The 17,755-nt window shown below is 39.4% G+C and overlaps 1 protein-coding gene across 12 annotated transcripts in view; it reads left to right on the plus strand.

The window, feature by feature from the left end:
• The first annotated feature begins 443 nt into the window (after nt 1-443).
• slc4a4a (solute carrier family 4 member 4a) overlaps nt 444-17,755 on the plus strand; it is a 59,631-nt gene continuing 42,319 nt past the window's right edge. For 6 of the 12 annotated variants that reach the window (XM_032517140.1, XM_032517137.1, XM_032517144.1 and 3 more), the window contains exons 1-4: nt 444-641; nt 1,402-1,496; nt 6,048-6,121; nt 11,648-11,821. In XM_032517140.1, coding sequence (XP_032373031.1) covers nt 1,480-1,496; nt 6,048-6,121; nt 11,648-11,821 — 265 coding nt within the window. In that variant the 5' untranslated portion in view covers nt 444-641; nt 1,402-1,479. Of the gene's footprint in view, nt 642-1,401; nt 1,497-5,834; nt 6,122-11,647; nt 11,822-17,755 lie in introns of those variants that run through there. The other 6 variants (XM_032517135.1, XM_032517133.1, XM_032517139.1 and 3 more) reach the window with 2 other exon arrangements.

The raw sequence follows: 17,755 nt of genomic DNA on the forward strand, positions 1-17,755 counted from the left end.
AGTATTTTACAGCTAATGTTGCCATGTTGTCTCCAACAGATGGCGCTGCAGATTCAAAATACATAATTCACAGCTGAAAAAACCCCAGTCCCAGCAAGTGTCTCATGAGAAGACACTGACATATTGATCCTGCAATACATTCTAGAAAGATGCTTATTATTATATTATCAACCAGATAATTTTGTAAATGCTTTTAGTTTACAAAAACTACAAATATGTTCTAATTCAGCATGTTTTTAAAAAAAAAGTCCACATACTGCTGACTTCATGTTGACATGTGTGTGTTCAAGCATCGACACTGGCTGGCACAGTACAATAACTTGGTTCAATTGTGTGTATGTGTGTGCGTGTGTGTGCGTGTGTGTGTGTGTGTGTGTGTGTGTGTTTGCACGTGCGTGTGTATGGGGGGCTGATAGAGTGATGATGGTGCAGCAGTGGAACAGTTTGACCTCCCACCGGAGGAGTGGCGTGACAGAAGGATGGTCCAGCGGATAGAGGCGGCGGCAGCATGCTGAGCGCAGTTGCCGCACTGTGCCTCATACAAACTTACCCGAGCTGGGGAAGTAGACTTCTTTACCTTCATGCCACCCCAAAGGTGACAACACGAGCCAAACACTGAGCCAAAGACCAAAACTACAGCGGTAAGTCCTTCACTCTCCTTCCACCTTGGAGTGAACTGAAAACAAATGACATCAGGCCTGGTGTGCAGTGTGTGAAGAGTCTCGCACATAAACCACCATAATATTCCTGTTTATTTTGCTACAGCGTGTTAACGGTGCCTTCGGGTCTTTAGCAAATTTATCGTGCTTTAATTCACTTTTTAATGCATTTCGAGTCTTATCTGCGTGGTGAAAAGTTTTACTGAAACTTTATCACACGATTAAAGGACGTTTTTTTGCGTAAATGTGCTGTGGTAGTGTGTTGTATTTTGGTTAAGCGGTTAGTTTGGCCAGTTAGCATGGTTTATATTGCTGTCTCAAACTCCTGTGCTGTTACTAATAGGAACCAAAGCAAATGCATAACGTTATAAAGTCTGCTGTTCTTCAATAAAGTGTCCTGGAATTGATCACATGATTATTGAACTTGCAGAAGTACAGACAGAGCGTTTGCATTATATTTGTTGTATACTACTTTCGAGGTGTTCCTTCTTGCACTCCTGTGATCAATTTGCTCTATTGTGTTTTTTAAATCAAATCAATATTTTTTTGGACCAACAGCAGACCCATAATACATAATGACACTTACTGTGACACCTGTGCTGCGTAATATCCTTCAGATATTCTTCATTGTGTTCTTGTCGTTCCTTTTAGTCAAGCACTTTTGTTGTGTAAGTCTCAGTGAGTGGGCGTTTAGTCCACAGAGAGCAGAAAAAAATGACCTCTCCATGTGTTACTTTGTCAGGTCAAGCATCAGCAGCCGCTCTGGTGATCTGCTCTGTTCAGCACATTCACTAAGGAGATTTATCACACGCAACCTGAGATGAGCAGCAACAAGAAGTAAGTGACTTCAACAAGCTTAACAGGAGTGCTTTTCACTTTCTGCAGAGCTACTTGACCTTAAATTAATCTTTTTTATTTATTTAAATAAATCAGGTGAGTCGTTTGTAATGAGGCTGACAAGTTATGTACATGTGCTCTGACTGCCAAGAAGGTGACAATTAGGTTTTCAAATGCTGCTTTCAGACAGGATGGGCTGTAGCTGACTTTGCTGTAATTCAAGTGCTTACAGAATTGAAATCATATCTTGCGTGGTGACTAGAGGGACCCTAAACACACCACTGTTGTTTCTCTTATGCTGCACAATCACAGTTGTTATTTGGAAGTATGACATCAGTATTGGAAGTTTGAGGAAAACAGGCTTTAATCGATTTATCTAAGTGTCTACTACCAAACTAGTGAAAAGATATTTTAACTTGAGGGCAATCAGTGCCCCAGGTGACACTGCATCAGCAGTGTGACTTTGCGTTTTTTGTGGTTGCTGTCAGAAAGCCATCCCCTAAAATGTTGCCCCCGCTGATTCAGATGAAACGCACTAGCAACATTTTGAATTTGTTAAATCATCTGGAACCGGTGTAGTCTCAGCTATTGTTTTTTAATTTTGAGATAAACAACAGGTCTTTTGTTTAAAAACCTGTTAATCTTGTGTTACCCTAATGATTCTGACATCTTCAAGTAAAGTGCAGCAAAGAGGTCCAAAACATACAAAAAGGGGGAAAAAGCAGACAAAAATCCATGTAAAAATTCTCAAAACAGCCATTATAGCAATAATGAAGTGATTTTAAAAAGAGAAGAAGCTTTTGTCATTGTGACATTGGCTGAACCCTGCTTTTTGTTCCCCCCATTCATTAAGAGTAAGCAGTGGAAACTGTCTGTGCGGTTTGTGTGACAATTACCGAAGCTTTGATTTTTTTACATGCACAGACGAAAGCCCGGCGTGGCTATCATTTAACAAAAAACTGTCCTTCTATTGTGAGAAGAAAACCTTTTAGGTCCAGGGAAATATGATATCTGATGACATTCTGCCTTAATTGCATGAGGGATTTGACTTTACAAACTCAATTGGATTACAGGATACATGACCCGGAGACATTTATTCAAATCTCATGCAATGACTACAGTAGATCCTGTGTACCATAACACAGTCTGGATGCCTTCAGGCTTTTTGATGTTACAATGGTTTGGACACACTGTAGACATTTGCATCAGCTCGGGTGCAGAGAACACGCTTACCTCTCCAAACAGATAGTAATTTAGACTACATGCAGATTACTGCATGCCCCACAAGGACAGGGAGACTGATACGTTATATGTGACAGATAGACAGATAGCTCACATACAATCAACAGGGCAGAGTAGCAGCTCATCAAGTTTTGATTGCTTGCACGGCTTGTAATATGGTTCTTTGAAGGTTTAGCTCATAATACATATGTACATAACCCAAAATATTGATTAAAGGTAAAATCCACCTTGCCATCCATTTTCTTTTAAATCCTGGCAAATTAATATATTACCTGTGCAGCTGTAAGGGATCTTTAATAGTAGAAAGTGTTTTAGTGATCTAAAACATAAAACGCAGAGGGGAGACCAAAGCAAACATCCTAACTTCAAGGACAGCCACAAATCCTAAACACGTAATACTGTATTGTCGATATTGAAACAAAATGCACTTTTGCCTGTTTATAGATAAAAGTAGAAGTAAATTAAGGTCACAAAGATCGTTGAACATAAACATGACTGCATTGAGGCCTTTTGATTGGAAAGAAGAATCAAAGACTTGAACAATCACCTTTTTGTGTTTTCTTTTACTTTCTTTGACAAAATATATTTCTGAATTGGCGCTTTGTGATGCAAAGTACAAGCCAATATCGGCAGCATGCATAGTACACAAGCAGTCAAAGATTTTGCACCACGAAAATGTTAGTAGTCCTATTGCCTATTATGCTGCTTTTTGTGTCAAAGCCATTGTTTGCACAAATTATTAAAATAAGGGTAGAATAATCTGTCATTCACTTATTGCAGCTTATAGCCCGTTATATCCCTTACTTATATTCTTTGTTGACTACAATATAATCTTTAAAGCCAAAGCTTATCATGTTGGTAAAATATTAAAACCACAAAAGAGTTCAAAAGGTGCTCCTGATCATCATGGTAGGGTCAGGTAGAAGCAAGTTGAAAAAGATGCGTTGTAAATTGTCTGCTGTGCAGTGTGTTAAAGGGCAAAAAGCATTCTCAGAAATGTAGGAAGTTCTCATGTAGAAATAGACAAAACAAGGCAAGGGGGATGTAAACTAAAAAATGAAGAACACTTTGTTTTTTACATCACAAAGTAATTCCTGGATGAAAATAACATCACAACATGGTTATAAGCAACAATGACAGTGATTTTGTACTTTTAGGCCCACATCACATGCAAAACACACGCCTTTTTTCTTGCTGAATGAGTACACTAAAACACGTTGTCCTCATTCTTTGACAATGTGTCAAGTTCAGTGTGGAAATAAAACTTGGGAGCAGGTGTGTGGGTGGTCGGCTCAGGCAGGATGGAGTTTGGCCTGTTATACCCATGATTGTTCCATAGGTGGCAATGGAGGAAGTAGGAAGGCCAGTAATGGTAGGAAAGCTGGTGAAGTCCAGAAGTTAAAGACCTCAGCTAGATGTGGTTAAGTCATGCTGTTGTTTTGAAACTAGTTGACCCAGAGTTACACTCAAAAGTTAAAGCTTGAGAAGTTGCTGTCTTAAAATTCTTTTGTAAATCAGCCTACTGTAAATCAGCCTACTGTAACTGGAGAATCTAAAGCATTTTAATGTTTATTAAATCTTTTTATGAAAGACTAGAAAGTGGGTACTGTATTTAAGTTCAATTTAAGAGAAAGGTACTTTCAGTCACAGTAGGAACACACTACTGGTAGTTTTATTGTGTTCTGAAAATGACATCAAAAAACCTTGCAGCTTTATTTCTTGAATAATTGTAGTTTTTGGGCTCAGTAGCTATTACATCTAAACACAGGAAATGTTCCAGTGTTATTTTTGATTTTTGACTGGAGAGTTGTTTGTCCACACATCATCAGCAAGTATTGAAAAAAACTGAATGGATTTAAACATTGGAAATACATCTCAGAGCTGAAATAATAATAATAATAATAATAATAATAATAATAATAATAATAATTAATAACACTGGTGATTTAGCAGTGGTAGGATTGTTGCAAACATACTGTCCTTCCTGTTCTATCTCCGTGACAAGACACTGATCATGGAATCTATAAGTATGTGTGATATGAAGGTTATGCGGCATGATTCAGTGAGCAGAGAATGTCTTCTCGTGAGCAGGACACTGAATCCCGACCAGCTGGCAGCTGACCTTTGACCTGTAAGACCTGTGTGTCTAGGGTGTCCCCCTGCTATTTTACTTAGCCCACGCTGTCCAGTCCACTTTGAATGGACTAAGTTGAGTTGGAGAACATTATTGAAGATATTAATGAAATGATCATATCAAATGTATTTAAATGTGTATTACACTTTGATACCATAGCACTGCTGACACTATTAACACTGTTCAGCCTGACAATATGTAAATTATCTGTTTGTGTAAAAGACTGCAGTGATTGCTTCTTTCTTTTTGAGAGTGCATTCTGTATTGCCCCCAACAGAAAACCAAACAAGGACAACGTGCTTTCAGCTAGAGAGCCAGTCTTAAAGAAACCTTTTTCAATCATTTTTCACATCAATGTTTGTCGGGAAACAGTACGATTTGTTTGAGGGGAGGATGAAGCTGGTGAAGTCGTGTTGGAGAGCAGCGGAGGGGCTCGGACATGCCACCCTGTTACAGGCTTCTCTGTGTGTTGTCACTTAAGTAAAGCCGGCGTAATCCTGTAAGGGTGGATGAGTAGACAGACATGTGATGCCCCACTTGTTTCTTAGGTGGAGGGTGGTGGAGATGGGGGTTGACAGGCATTACCGACCAGATGGAAAGGCTTTGGAGTGTGTGTGGGCGTGGGACTGATTAGACACATTAACTAATACTTTTTCAGATGTATTCCACCCAGTAATATAACACAACACCTCGATTCAGTGTCTTAACAGTTGAACTGGGAACAGAGGCCGATCCAGATCTCTATGGGTTCAAGTCTCAGTCAGGCTGCGGTGTTTTTGCGCACAATCAGCACCTGTCAGTCTGGCCATCACACTCAATTAGGGGAGGCTTCCTGTCCTCTTCAGGAAGCAGAGGCTTCCTGTCCCGCCCCCCCCCCCTCAAACCAGATTAAATCCTATCTATTGGTTGCGTACTTTGCCCTCCTCCGGTACAACACACATTCCCTTATTTGAGGGTTTACTTACAGTAAAGCTGAAGTGCTAGCTCGGAGCTCCAAGTAGTCGCATAGCGTTACTGGCAATGGGTCTTTAATGAGTGGAGATGAGCGCCACCAGCAGCACCAGACTGAACCCTAGTCCAAATTTACTGCAGGTGGCCGAGCCGAAGCGCTATGGCTCCACGTTGTCTCTGGAGGAAAAGTGTGAGCAATCTTTCTTCCTCTTTTACTACTACAGGATGGAGGATGAGGCGGTGCTGGACCGGGGGGCATCCTTAGTCAAGCACATCTGTGACGAGGAGGAGGTAGAGGGTAAGTTTACCTGTTCCTGTACACTTTATTCAATTTCTCTTCATGTATTTAAAAAACACAAATGGCAAGAAACGGCAAACATGGTGTGTAACAATATTTCTCTAAGATTGAACTTCTTTAAGAATAAGAAGAAAAGTTCCTTGTCACCGAATCTCTATTTTGAGTCACAAAAACTAAACGATAATTTACGTTTTTAGACTTTTAAAATCAGAGATTTTTTTTCAAAGCAAGGGCGCTCATTGAGACAAACAGGAAGGACCTAATTTAGCCAAACTGTCAAGACTGCCAAACTTTATGCACTTCCTGCACGTACACTGTGACGCTCCCCTGTTTAGCCAGCTGGCATGAGAGAGATGTAGAACACGGAGCATGACACCTGTGTTTACCTCACTAATCCCCTCAAAGACCTATAGGACAACAAAGAGAAATGGTGGAAGAAAAAGATCCAATTTGCTTAAATGTCTTTAATAACTGTCTTCTAAGTTGAGTTCAGTGTCCTTCCTGCTGCTCGCTCAGAGCCGGCAGCCTGACTCTAAGACTGATAAAGAGAACAAAAAGAGATATGGCGGATTGACGTTTCTTATATCCTACGAGATACAAGTCTGGAAGATGGAGCTTTGGTCCATTGACCTCAATTATCTTTATCTGACACTGATTAGTCTGTGGTTTCACTCAAGCAAAATATTTGGTATCTCAACTCTGTGTCACAGCTGGTGTTGAAGCTTAAGATAGACGATTCAGTCACACATGCATGTAAACACATCTGGTGTGACCTTAGGTTAAATGTTTAACCGCCTGTTACAGCTATGTCGGAAGTAAAGAAGAAGAGTAATCATTTATTCTGACAAAAAAAAAGCTGTCATCATCTCTCCCTCCCCCCTTAACAGTAAATATTGTTTTAAAGCTGTGTTGTATTAGCATGCTGTCTGTGCTGTGTGGCGTGTTGCCATCCTCCCCACTGGTATAGGCAGGTCCAAGAGGCGCGGTTACTCGGGTAACTGGCGGTGGCGTTGCCTCTCCTCAGAAATCTAGTGAGCTCAACAAACCTCCCAGCAAACACAAGGATTGGATTTCATTCAGTGTGTGTTTACAGGCGGCTCCAAAAGAAGTTCTTCTTCTACAAAAAAAAAGAAAAAAAAAGAAGAGGAAGTCGTTACACAAAGCTGCTCTGGCAGTGTGTAAATCTCGCTTTCCAGCTCCTTGACTCGACCATTTCTTATTCCTTCTACCTCTCCTCTCATTCTCTCACCTCCTTTCTTGTTGTCGTTTAGCCTGTGCAAACGCCTTCAGCTCTGCTTTATTGCTCATCTATCAGCCCTAATGGCACTGTGGTCTTTATTTCTTTCTGTCTGTCTATGTTCTCTTTTTATTGCCATCGTCTAGCCATCTGCTCCTGGGTTTTGTTGTAAGGCCTACTTTCTGTACGTTAAGCTAGATTGCCTCTTTGGTCGACTCTAATGTCTTGTGTGGTAAAAGGTAACCCCAAAAATACTGAGCATTTTATGTTAAGCTAATGTTAATCCACATAAGGTCTAACTTTATATTGCTTAAAATGTCAGTTGAAAGAAGGAGAGAGAACTTTAATTATCCTTTCTATCTATAGCTACAAGAATGAATAATTCATAATCTTTGAATATTGACCATGGTCAGCCTACATAATTTGAATTTGATGTTTTGGCTAAAAAACAAATTGATTATCTGATTGATTATTTTAACCCTTGAAAATACCAAAATGGTGACATTCCCATATTTGAAGTAGGCTGTATTCTACAATACAGAAGAACACAGCAAATTTGATGGACCTGTTATGGAAATATAAGCCTTGTATTAAATATTTACTATCGCCTCATCAGTGTTATCCACCTCCTAAAATTGTTTTCATCATAGCAACAGGAAACGCCACCTGCGCTTACTTTAAGTGGGTTTCCTCGCTCTTGACGGGACATAACTAGCAGAACGTTGCCTTGTTATTACTGTATGAGCTATGTTGAAAATCCATACTTTCAAATTGTAGTGTTTACACTGGAAAAGTGGCACAATGCAAAAAATATGCAGACTGAAAAAAACTTATTTTTTATTTTACCACAATGGTTTTACCTAACGGAAAAAGACGAGCTGCTCCCAACAGGAAAATTGTTTAACTATTGTGAATGGTGGTGCAATACAGTAGCTCCAGGAACTAGCATAGTGCTGGCTAACTTCAACCTGAGCAGAGGTGTAATCAGTTAAAAGTGAAAACACCTGTGTGTGGGTTTGCAGGGCCTTAAAAGTGTAGTGTTTCCCTACCATGAATATTTGAGGTGGGTCATTCTGCCTTAACAAGCTGATAAGAATGTCTTTATTTGTTTAAAAATGTTCTCTGTGTTTTTGGGAGTTTTAGTGTCAGGTGATGGTATAAATGTTTTAGAGCAGGGGTCTCCAACGTTTTTTAGGCCAAGGACCCCTTAACTGAGAAAGAGACAGATCAGGGACACCCTACTACATACAGTATGTTGTATACAATGAAGTTGCATATTAAACTGGGCCTACAGTAACATGTAGGGCAGCCTAAAGCCTTTATACATACCTTTTTTTTTTGCATTGAATACTAAGCTGTTAAAATAGCCTAATAATTGTTGGCATGATTTTATAAATCGTGTTTTAATTTAAACATACAATTGGCACACTTAGGATGAACTGTATCTGTGGACGGCCTTAGTGACTACCTTACCTATAGGCCAGTAAGCAGTGGGGATTTAAATTTGCTAATATGTTGGATTTATGTTAAGAATTTTTTTTTTTTTTAAAAGCCCTGCATTGACTAGGGGTCCAGGACCTCCTGTTGAAGATCCCTGTATTAATGCTTTTTCTCAAGCGTGACCTTGACGTTTGTTATGCTTCGTGGAAACGGGTGAAATTACAGAAAAAAACACAGGCACAATATCAGCCATTTAAGTACAAAAATGTCAGCCCTCAAAACTGATCTCACCATTTCAACATCTGTATGAAAACAACAAACGGTGTCTGCATTATGTACATCTAGAACATGCCATTTATTCACTGAGCCAGTCCTCAATTTAATCTGCTGCTGTCTTCTGACTAAACTTTCAACTGCTTGGAGTTTGGATTCCTAGAGTACGTGAAGTCTGTTTTTCTTTTTTCTTGGCTGACGATGCCTTCTGGGTTTTAGTTGTATATGTAGGGCTGCGCAATATATCGATTTTATATTATTATGATATGAGACTAGATATCGTCTTAGATTTTGGATATAATAATATGGCATAAGTGTTGTACACCAATAGTCAATATTACAATATTGTTGCGGTATCGATATTGAGGTACTTGGTCAAAAATATTGTAATATTTGATTTTCTCCATATCGCCCAGCTCTACGTGTATGATTGATGTAGTGTTTTATGTTATCCCATAAACATGGCATATATGGGACCGGTATCATCTTTGTTGAACCAAAAGTCTAGTGGGCAGCAGATGTGACATGGCTGATGTGGGTCTGTCTCCAACCGTTTTTTCTTCTGGAGAGTTCTTTTGATTCTTTCTGACTTTTATTCATTCTGTGTCATGTGAAGTGGAAAGTTACCAAAGCAAACCGATGGACTATAGAAACGGACCAAATATTTGTTCATATATAGTATATCTATTGTTGTATATGTATGCTTCATCTTTACCTGAATTTAAACGTTGCAAATAAACATTGCAAATAGGTTTTAACAAATTTTAAGCAAATGAGTGTTTTTAATCTGTTGCAAAAAGTTCAGTCACATAAACGATACAAGCAAACTACAAGCTGATGTCTGATATCCAGTATTTATCAAAAGGCTTATATCTGCTCAGTGCATTGATTTAACCTCAATCAGGTAAAAAAAAAACTGAAAACCACATTGTAAAAATAGAATGAGGAGCAGAAAGCCTCTGCTTTACTGTATCCCTTCATGTTTTAGGTGAGCCTGCTCAAACCTTTTTAGATATCCCTTGTCTCTGATGCTCAGCTATGGCTTAGTATACTGAACCGTTGGTGTCAGTGAATTTAGACGGTCACCCCTTAATAAAACAAGGCATTGTGGTATGAGTGAATAATGAACGCTGTTGTGCCTTAAGAGAGATCATTGTTTGTTGTGTTGAGGGGTTCAGCCACTTCCTGGTTAGGTCATGTGCAGTGCTTGGCTCACTGTTACCCGACGTTTGAACACTGATTGCATACAGCCTTTTGTTTCAGGAGGACTTTTGATGTTTATCCTGAAAGGTTGCTTTTTTATAGCCTTCCTCTGCTTCGGAAGGAGCAACATATGGGGAACCGGACAATTAAAACAAAATTATTCAGATCCTACAGAGCAGGAGACGAATGATTCATTATTGTTATTATTTACTTAAAATACAATATGACTCTACTAAGACTAAACCCTGAAACTGAAGAAAAAATTGTCAGCTTACAAAGTGCTGACAGCAGTGGCCATTTTGAACATTGGCATGTACATTACTTTATGTTTAGAAAACAAGCATTAAAGAAATACTCTACCCAAAATCCTTCTTCTAAATATTTAACACTCACTTATAGACTATATGCTTTAAACATCATAAGGTTTGTGAAAGGAGGATTTATTGTAGGACTGCATTAGACTGCATTAGTTTTGGCTATGTGTACTAATAGTCTTGCAACTGAGTGGATGTGAGTTTTTATATTCCTCCTAGGCAGAAAGCCGCAGTTTGGGTTAACTTGACATCAGTAAGTAATGATGGATTGCATTGGTCACCGGTTTATTTTTCCACCCTGGCTGCATAACCTACATCTTCTCTGTCCATCATTATATGCATTGTGTTCCAAATTTTAATCCTCCAGCTCCATTGAAGCTTCAGATCGTTCGATATTGTTGTAACAGAAAGTGTGTTTTCAATATGGTGCTTTGTGTCTCTCTCTGACATGTGTGGATAACCTTCTATCTGGAATTCCTCGTGTACACTAGTACAGAATTAAGATAGGGATGAATAAATACCCTGAACCAGATTCCTTACCTCAGCCATATGACCAGCCTTTCTGAAAATAAATGTATAGCATGTTGGCATGAAATCCACATCCATCATGTTATTAGTAATAGTCGGGCCTGCTTGTCATTATTGACCATAAATCCACCAAACTACATTTAAAACTGCACATCCTGTCAAGATGCATGAAAAGCAGCTATGGCGTCTTCACTGCTATGTTCTACTTCTTTTTCTGTCCAAATATTTGTTTTGACAGTGCACTGCAACCTTTATAACCCTGCTCTGCTACACTGTCTTGAGAATGTGAGAATGTTCCCTGTTTAACTGTGTTGAAAAGTGGCCAAGATTGGATTATGGTCATGGTATTTTTTTCAGTGTTCACGTCATGATTTTATAAATATTGCATTTTTCTAAATAGGGATTTTAATTGTGTCTTGTCATTTTTCAGGGACTCAGCGGTGAAATTTACATGCATCATTAGCATCACCGCGATCGGAATTTGTCAGGTTGTTTAATGTCAGAGTTCATCTGCTCTTTTGCTCTTTGCAGGTCATCACACTGTTTACATTGGCGTGCACGTGCCCAAGAGCTATCGGCGTCGGAGGCGTCACCGTCGGAGAACTGGCCACAAGGACAGAAAGGAGAGGTTGACGGAGAACGCTTCTGACAAGTCGGACACAGAAAACAACGATGAGGCCAGCAACAGCATCCTCAAACCTCTCAGTAAGTTCTGATGGACTATATGTCAAGGATGATTAGGGCTCATGTCTGTCTTTGCTGAAGGCTGCTTTTTTTTCCAAAAAAACCCACCTATAACACGGCATGACCCCAAAGAAGTTGCTGAATCCACTTAGTGGCCAGAAATGGCCGTGGATGTTCTGCCAAGTGTTCTGCTGGGTGTGTTTTGACAGAGTAGAATGAAATTTCATGGAAAGTATTGGCTACTCAGATGTAATTGTACTTGTGCTGATATAAGTCCCTTGAGTATAGTGTGTAAGAGCATGCCTTCCTGTGCTTTTGTACTTGGTTGTAGACATCAGTGTGTCTGTCTTTGTGTGCTTTCGGATGTTTCAGCATCTGTATGTGTTAATGCTTACGTTCTTGGTTGACTAGAGCTTCTTCTGTCCTTTTTAAAGGGTGTAGAGTGCGAAGTGTCCTCAGTCGCAGCTGCTGTGATCAGCGGATGCTACGGCCAGTTTGAAGGAAACTTAAAGAAAGAAAGGTCGGAGGGAAAGGTTACATTGGCTAACGGAGTTAAAGTTTAAGCCCAGCTGGTACTGATGTCAGCTTTTTTTCCCCCGCGCGGCAAGTTAAGGTTAACATCACTTGATGTGGGGGATTTTCTTCAGGACATAAATCCAATCAGAAAATAGATTAAAGCCAGCCCATCTGGTTGCTGCTACTAACTGTGATGGTGCATGTTTAGCAAAAATTGCAAGTTTTACAGATATTTGGGTATGTTTCCAGATGAGCTACTTTGGGGACTCACAGGTCTGTTTTAAGCCTCCAATGTGGCTGAATGTGTGATTATGGATGTTAGGGCTGCAAGATTATGGGGAAAATTATAATCAAGATTATTTTGATCGACATTGAGATCACGATTAATTATCACAATTATTTGTTGATTTTAACCAAAACAAATTTGATTGTCACATAGGCTATTTATAACTGCTTTCACATCTATATTGTGCATCCATATTGTGCTAGATATCTTCTACTAGTTCAGGACTAAAAATCCTATCACTGTATTTTTCAGCTGAATAGCGATACATAATATATAACGCCTATATTTTTTTACAAAGTGGGCTTAATGTTCAGTTTAAGGTCAAAGCCACTTTTCACAAGCTCTTTTATTAAAACAGATTGGGATTAAAATAAAAAGCAAAAACAGGGTTTCCTTCCCAGATTGAAAATATAAAGCTGCAATACATGTTTACATAAAAATGATCTGAAATAAATAGCCTAGGATATACTTAAAAATATATATCTCATAGCGTATGCTACTCACAGAGTGACGGCTGACTCATTATGAATGGGTCTAATGGCGGGTCAGTGGAGTTACACACGTCGTGTGTATGAAATGTCTGTATCATCACTGCGCTGCATTTTTATGAACTATGATGTTCTGGCCATCACATCTTTTGTAGCTCCAGCAGCCTCCATCTCACACGCTGTTATTCTACAAACTGAAGTTAGTGGCATTCAAAACCTTCTTCTGTATTTTTCGCCGGGGTGGCCGCAATAGCAGAGAGTTACAACAGAGAGCCGAAACACTGGTACAAATACAGGTTTGCCTCTCATGCTTAACAATAAATGTGTTAATAACAATTAGAATTGTAGACAAATGTCAGAAGTGTGGACCGCCGCTGTGTCTCTCTCTGTGTTGCTGGGGAGCCGTGTGTGAGTGAATGGGGGCGGGGCTGCGCGGAAAGTAAGATGAGAGATCCAAACACAGGCACGGCTTTTCAGAAGAAATGGGTCATGTAACACAACAGTAAACCATATAGATATAAATAACATTGTTTTGTTTGTGAAGAGGCAGCGGATGCGAGGACATTAGGTGAACCGGTGCGACCTAGGAAAAATGTTAGTCGCACCCAAGAGCCCTGTGTGCTAACAGACACAAACTAGCACTGGTCACTGCTGTTAAAACAGCACAGACGGGACAAAATGTTGTGTTTACTAGTAAAATGGTAAACCTTGTCACCGACGTATGACGATTGCTATCTGTTGAATTTTCCTCAAGTTACTCTGTCCTCTGTGACTGTCTACATCTAGAAACTAAGCTGTGCGGTGGAGGACTCTGATTGGCACATGATCAGACAGTGGTTTACGGACCAGTGGATTGGCTTTGGAAAAAAAACCGTAGCGTTCTATGAACTGAATAACTAAAATATTGCTTGATCACGCAAATTTGATCATGGGAAGCCAAAATTTTGATTGTGATTAAAATTTGATTAATTGTTCAGCCCTTATTGATGTTGGTGTTTCAAAGTGTTTGGAATGGAAAAGCAGAAGAGCAATTTAATCTGAGCTTTTCTGTTAAAAAATTTAAGGATCCTACTACATTCAGCTTTAGTATTACCCAGACATATAGTGCTTGTTGAGGCAATTCAATGCCCACTTATGATCCATTTTGATTATGTCCATGATTTTCAAGCAGTACAACCAGATTGATGTTCACTTCTCATTAGGGCTGCACAATATATTGTTTTTGTACCGCCATTGCAATATCAACTGGCACAGTACACACATTGCAAAAGGCTGCAACATATCGCGACAGACACTGTGTTAGTTGAGAGAAAATATCAGCAGAAAATTGCACTTTAAAATGTAACTGTTAATTCTATTTTAGTGGTGCCTTTTATATTCAATTCAATGTTCAATTTGTTCAATAAAAGAATGTTGGAAATGATTTCCTTTCGTTCATTTGTTGTATTTTAGCAAAATACTGAAAGCAGCAGAAGTGCAATACTGAGAACACTTTAATATCTGTTTATTTATCGCAAGTAATATCTTCATTGTGATATTCAACAACGTTATCACATTGTGCATATTTTTCTCATATCGTGCAGCCCAACTTCTCATACTGTTTCAGTTTAATAGTTTTAGAGGCTTTTAGGTAAAGCTGAAACTTGTATAGCAGAGATTATTCTTTTATTCTTCTGATTTTCCATTGGTCTCGCAACCCCTCAGATTTATCCTGCTTTGATTTATCTTTGGTAGACCTCGACTCCCAGACTGTGAACCACTGAAGAAACACTACACTACTGAAAAACAGACGAGATATTAAAGTACACAGGTGATAGATGAAGCATGTTTTCAGTACAACCTCTTTGTTCATAGGAATCTTTTTGTGTTCTGGAGAGGCTGATCTGTCTGAATGGCCTTGAAGATGGTTTAATGCAGCCAACAGTTATAGAGTGGTTGTCTGTATTTTCTTGTTGTAACAGATTTTAGACTATTATGTCCTATTATGTCCTTGTTTTCCTCCTGAAAGTCCAACCCTGTCCCAAACTGACATTTAGACTAACCGAGCCTGGATGCAGTTGTACTCCCCAAAACTAATCGATTGTGTCTCTAAATAACAGCTTATTTGTGACCTTCCAATATCATGAATGTCACCGTCATAAAAAATAAAAAAAAAATAAAAAAAAAATTGAAATAATCAAATCGTCAGGTTTTTTTTGCAGAAAGACAAAACTTTTCTACAAACAACTTTTTTATTTGTGTACTGGGCTATTTTTTAACTCTAGAGCAGCTTTATTTTCCAGAAATATTTGTACAATTAAAACTGGAATCTGTCAGGCATGCAAAACTTGACAGGCATGCAGTGTATACCTAATGTCCTACTGTTATTCACTGCCCTCATCAGTGTTACTGTCTCTGGGAATCATGGCTGTGCCCACAGGGGGAAGGCCCTTCTCTGTTGTCTGGACTGAAATCTTCTTGTTTGGTCAGATGGACGCTGCAGGGACTGAAAGTATATCCTCCTGGTTACATGTGTGTCCACTGCAGGGTCACTTGACCTCTTCTTATTTTGATGAGCATGTTTTTTTCAAAGCTTCCCCCCTCTCCTTTTTAGTAGGTTTAGATGTTCTCTCCAAAGGGATTATAAAGATTACTTAGAAACTTAGGTACTTATACAAATGGGTTTAATTTCCCAAAGTCAGACAGAGCAAGCCAAGACTGCAGTGATGGATTCAGTTTTTTTGTGACTGTATGTCCATTTTAATGTCTCTGCTTCACTTGAAGGATGCCTGCTTCTCTCAGAACTGAAAGAAAAATCCTGAGGTGTATATGAATACTTTCAAAATTGATTAGATAAATGCAAAGGTCGAGGTAGAAACCTGGCTGTTTGACAAAGTGGATCTTTTAGAGCTACTCAGCTTTCACATGCCAACAGTAAAATGTGTTACAACTTTAAACATTTAGAGCTATCACTTTGAAAGTAAAAAGGAAGGAATCAAACTGTTTTCAATGAGTAGTAAAGCATATATTTTATATATAAGGTTAATTGGCCTTCCCTTGATGATTCTGGTTGATATAAGTAATTAAAACGATTATTAACATCTTTTTCACAAATCACAACGTGATGGGAGGTTGTGTAAAACCTTCTTCCCTGCTTGCTCAGTGCAAACTAGGTCTGGAGTTGTGAGACTAGGCTGTCTACAGAAGAAAGGACTGTTGGAGATATTCATCAGTGTCTTTGGAAAAAATAATTGTATCAGTAGAAAAAGGTCTGTGGATATTGATTGGATAAACTACTTAAACCTTTGAAAGGCCATCAATTTGTTTAACTCCACGTCTTTCTGGACATGAGTTATTGTTATGATAAGTTAATCCTTATTGATTGACTCTTAGATCCACAATGTCCCCCAACACATCATATCCCCAGCCTTTCTTCATCCCTTTGTTCTTGTGTACATGTCTGTCTTTTTGCTTGTGTTCTGCTGCAAACAACCAAGATAATACATTTTAGAAGCGAAGGGAAAAAGATAATCAATATTATTTCTCCATCCTAGACAGTGACTTCGATAAAATGGCCTTGTATTAAGATTTTAGGCCACGCATGATCACATAGTAGCTTGTAGGAGATGGACAACCAGCCACACATTTGACTTTTTCATTATGCCAATACTTTCAGTCCACCTGCCTCATCCGAATCGCTTTCAACATTAGTCGGACATTGGACATTTGTTCGTTGCCATCAGGTGAAGGTCGACACCAAAAGGTGTTTTTTCTGTTCAACTCCTCTAAGTACAGTCTGAATACTATGTCTGAACTGTTGCAGATTGGTCTTTAAGTAAGTCTTCTGTTAAATCTTATCATCCTCTTGTCAGACAATCAGACAGACACTTTCTCTAATTAGGCTTTACACAGCCCATATATCTCTATTGATTCTGTGTTGCAATTAGGGGTGGCAGTAGCTCAGTCTGTAGGGAGTTGGGTTGGGAACCGGGGGGATCACTGGTTCATGTCCCCATACGGAGTGTGGATTGATAGCTGGGGCCACTTCACACTGCCAGGTGCTCTTGAGCAAGTAGCAAGGCACTGTACTGTATCGTCTGATTGGTTGAAGGACTATCCAATTGCAGACAGAGTGACACTCGTTGGTCACGCCTCTTGTGCAGAGAAAACACAGAGCAGACTCCCCAGACTCAATCTCAAATCTATTGAGCTTGGCTTGGTCCGGTGATAGCCAGACTACATTAAGCCCTTTTATGAACAAACTTAGAATCTCTCTTAAACTTGACCCTGCTATGATGAGTTGCATTGGGCTGTTTGCAGTGAAAGCACAGAGAAAATGTGACTATACATTCAGGACACATGCAGACAGCAAAGAGATAGTTTAGTTTTAGGTTGTGTCCCCCAGCTGGTGTTTGTTACATTCTCACCGGAACCTGCCCACTTCAGCTATCACAACAAAATACCAGAGCTAGGAGGTCTGAGTATAAATACTGTGCTTTTCAATGAATCACCCTCTGGGTGTTACTCTGCATTCAAACCCTGTCCGCTGCCTGTGATGCTAGCTGCCCTGCATACTGAACATCAGACTTTGTGGCATGGAAAACATTTCCTGTACTCTCGCTGATCCTCTTTGCTTCGAGTGAGTGATGCGGCGTTGCATTATCACTGCGTGTACAGTCACAAACA

The sequence above is a fragment of the Etheostoma spectabile genome, chromosome 5 (genome assembly GCF_008692095.1).
Source record: "Etheostoma spectabile isolate EspeVRDwgs_2016 chromosome 5, UIUC_Espe_1.0, whole genome shotgun sequence".
NCBI lineage: Eukaryota > Metazoa > Chordata > Actinopteri > Perciformes > Percidae > Etheostoma > Etheostoma spectabile.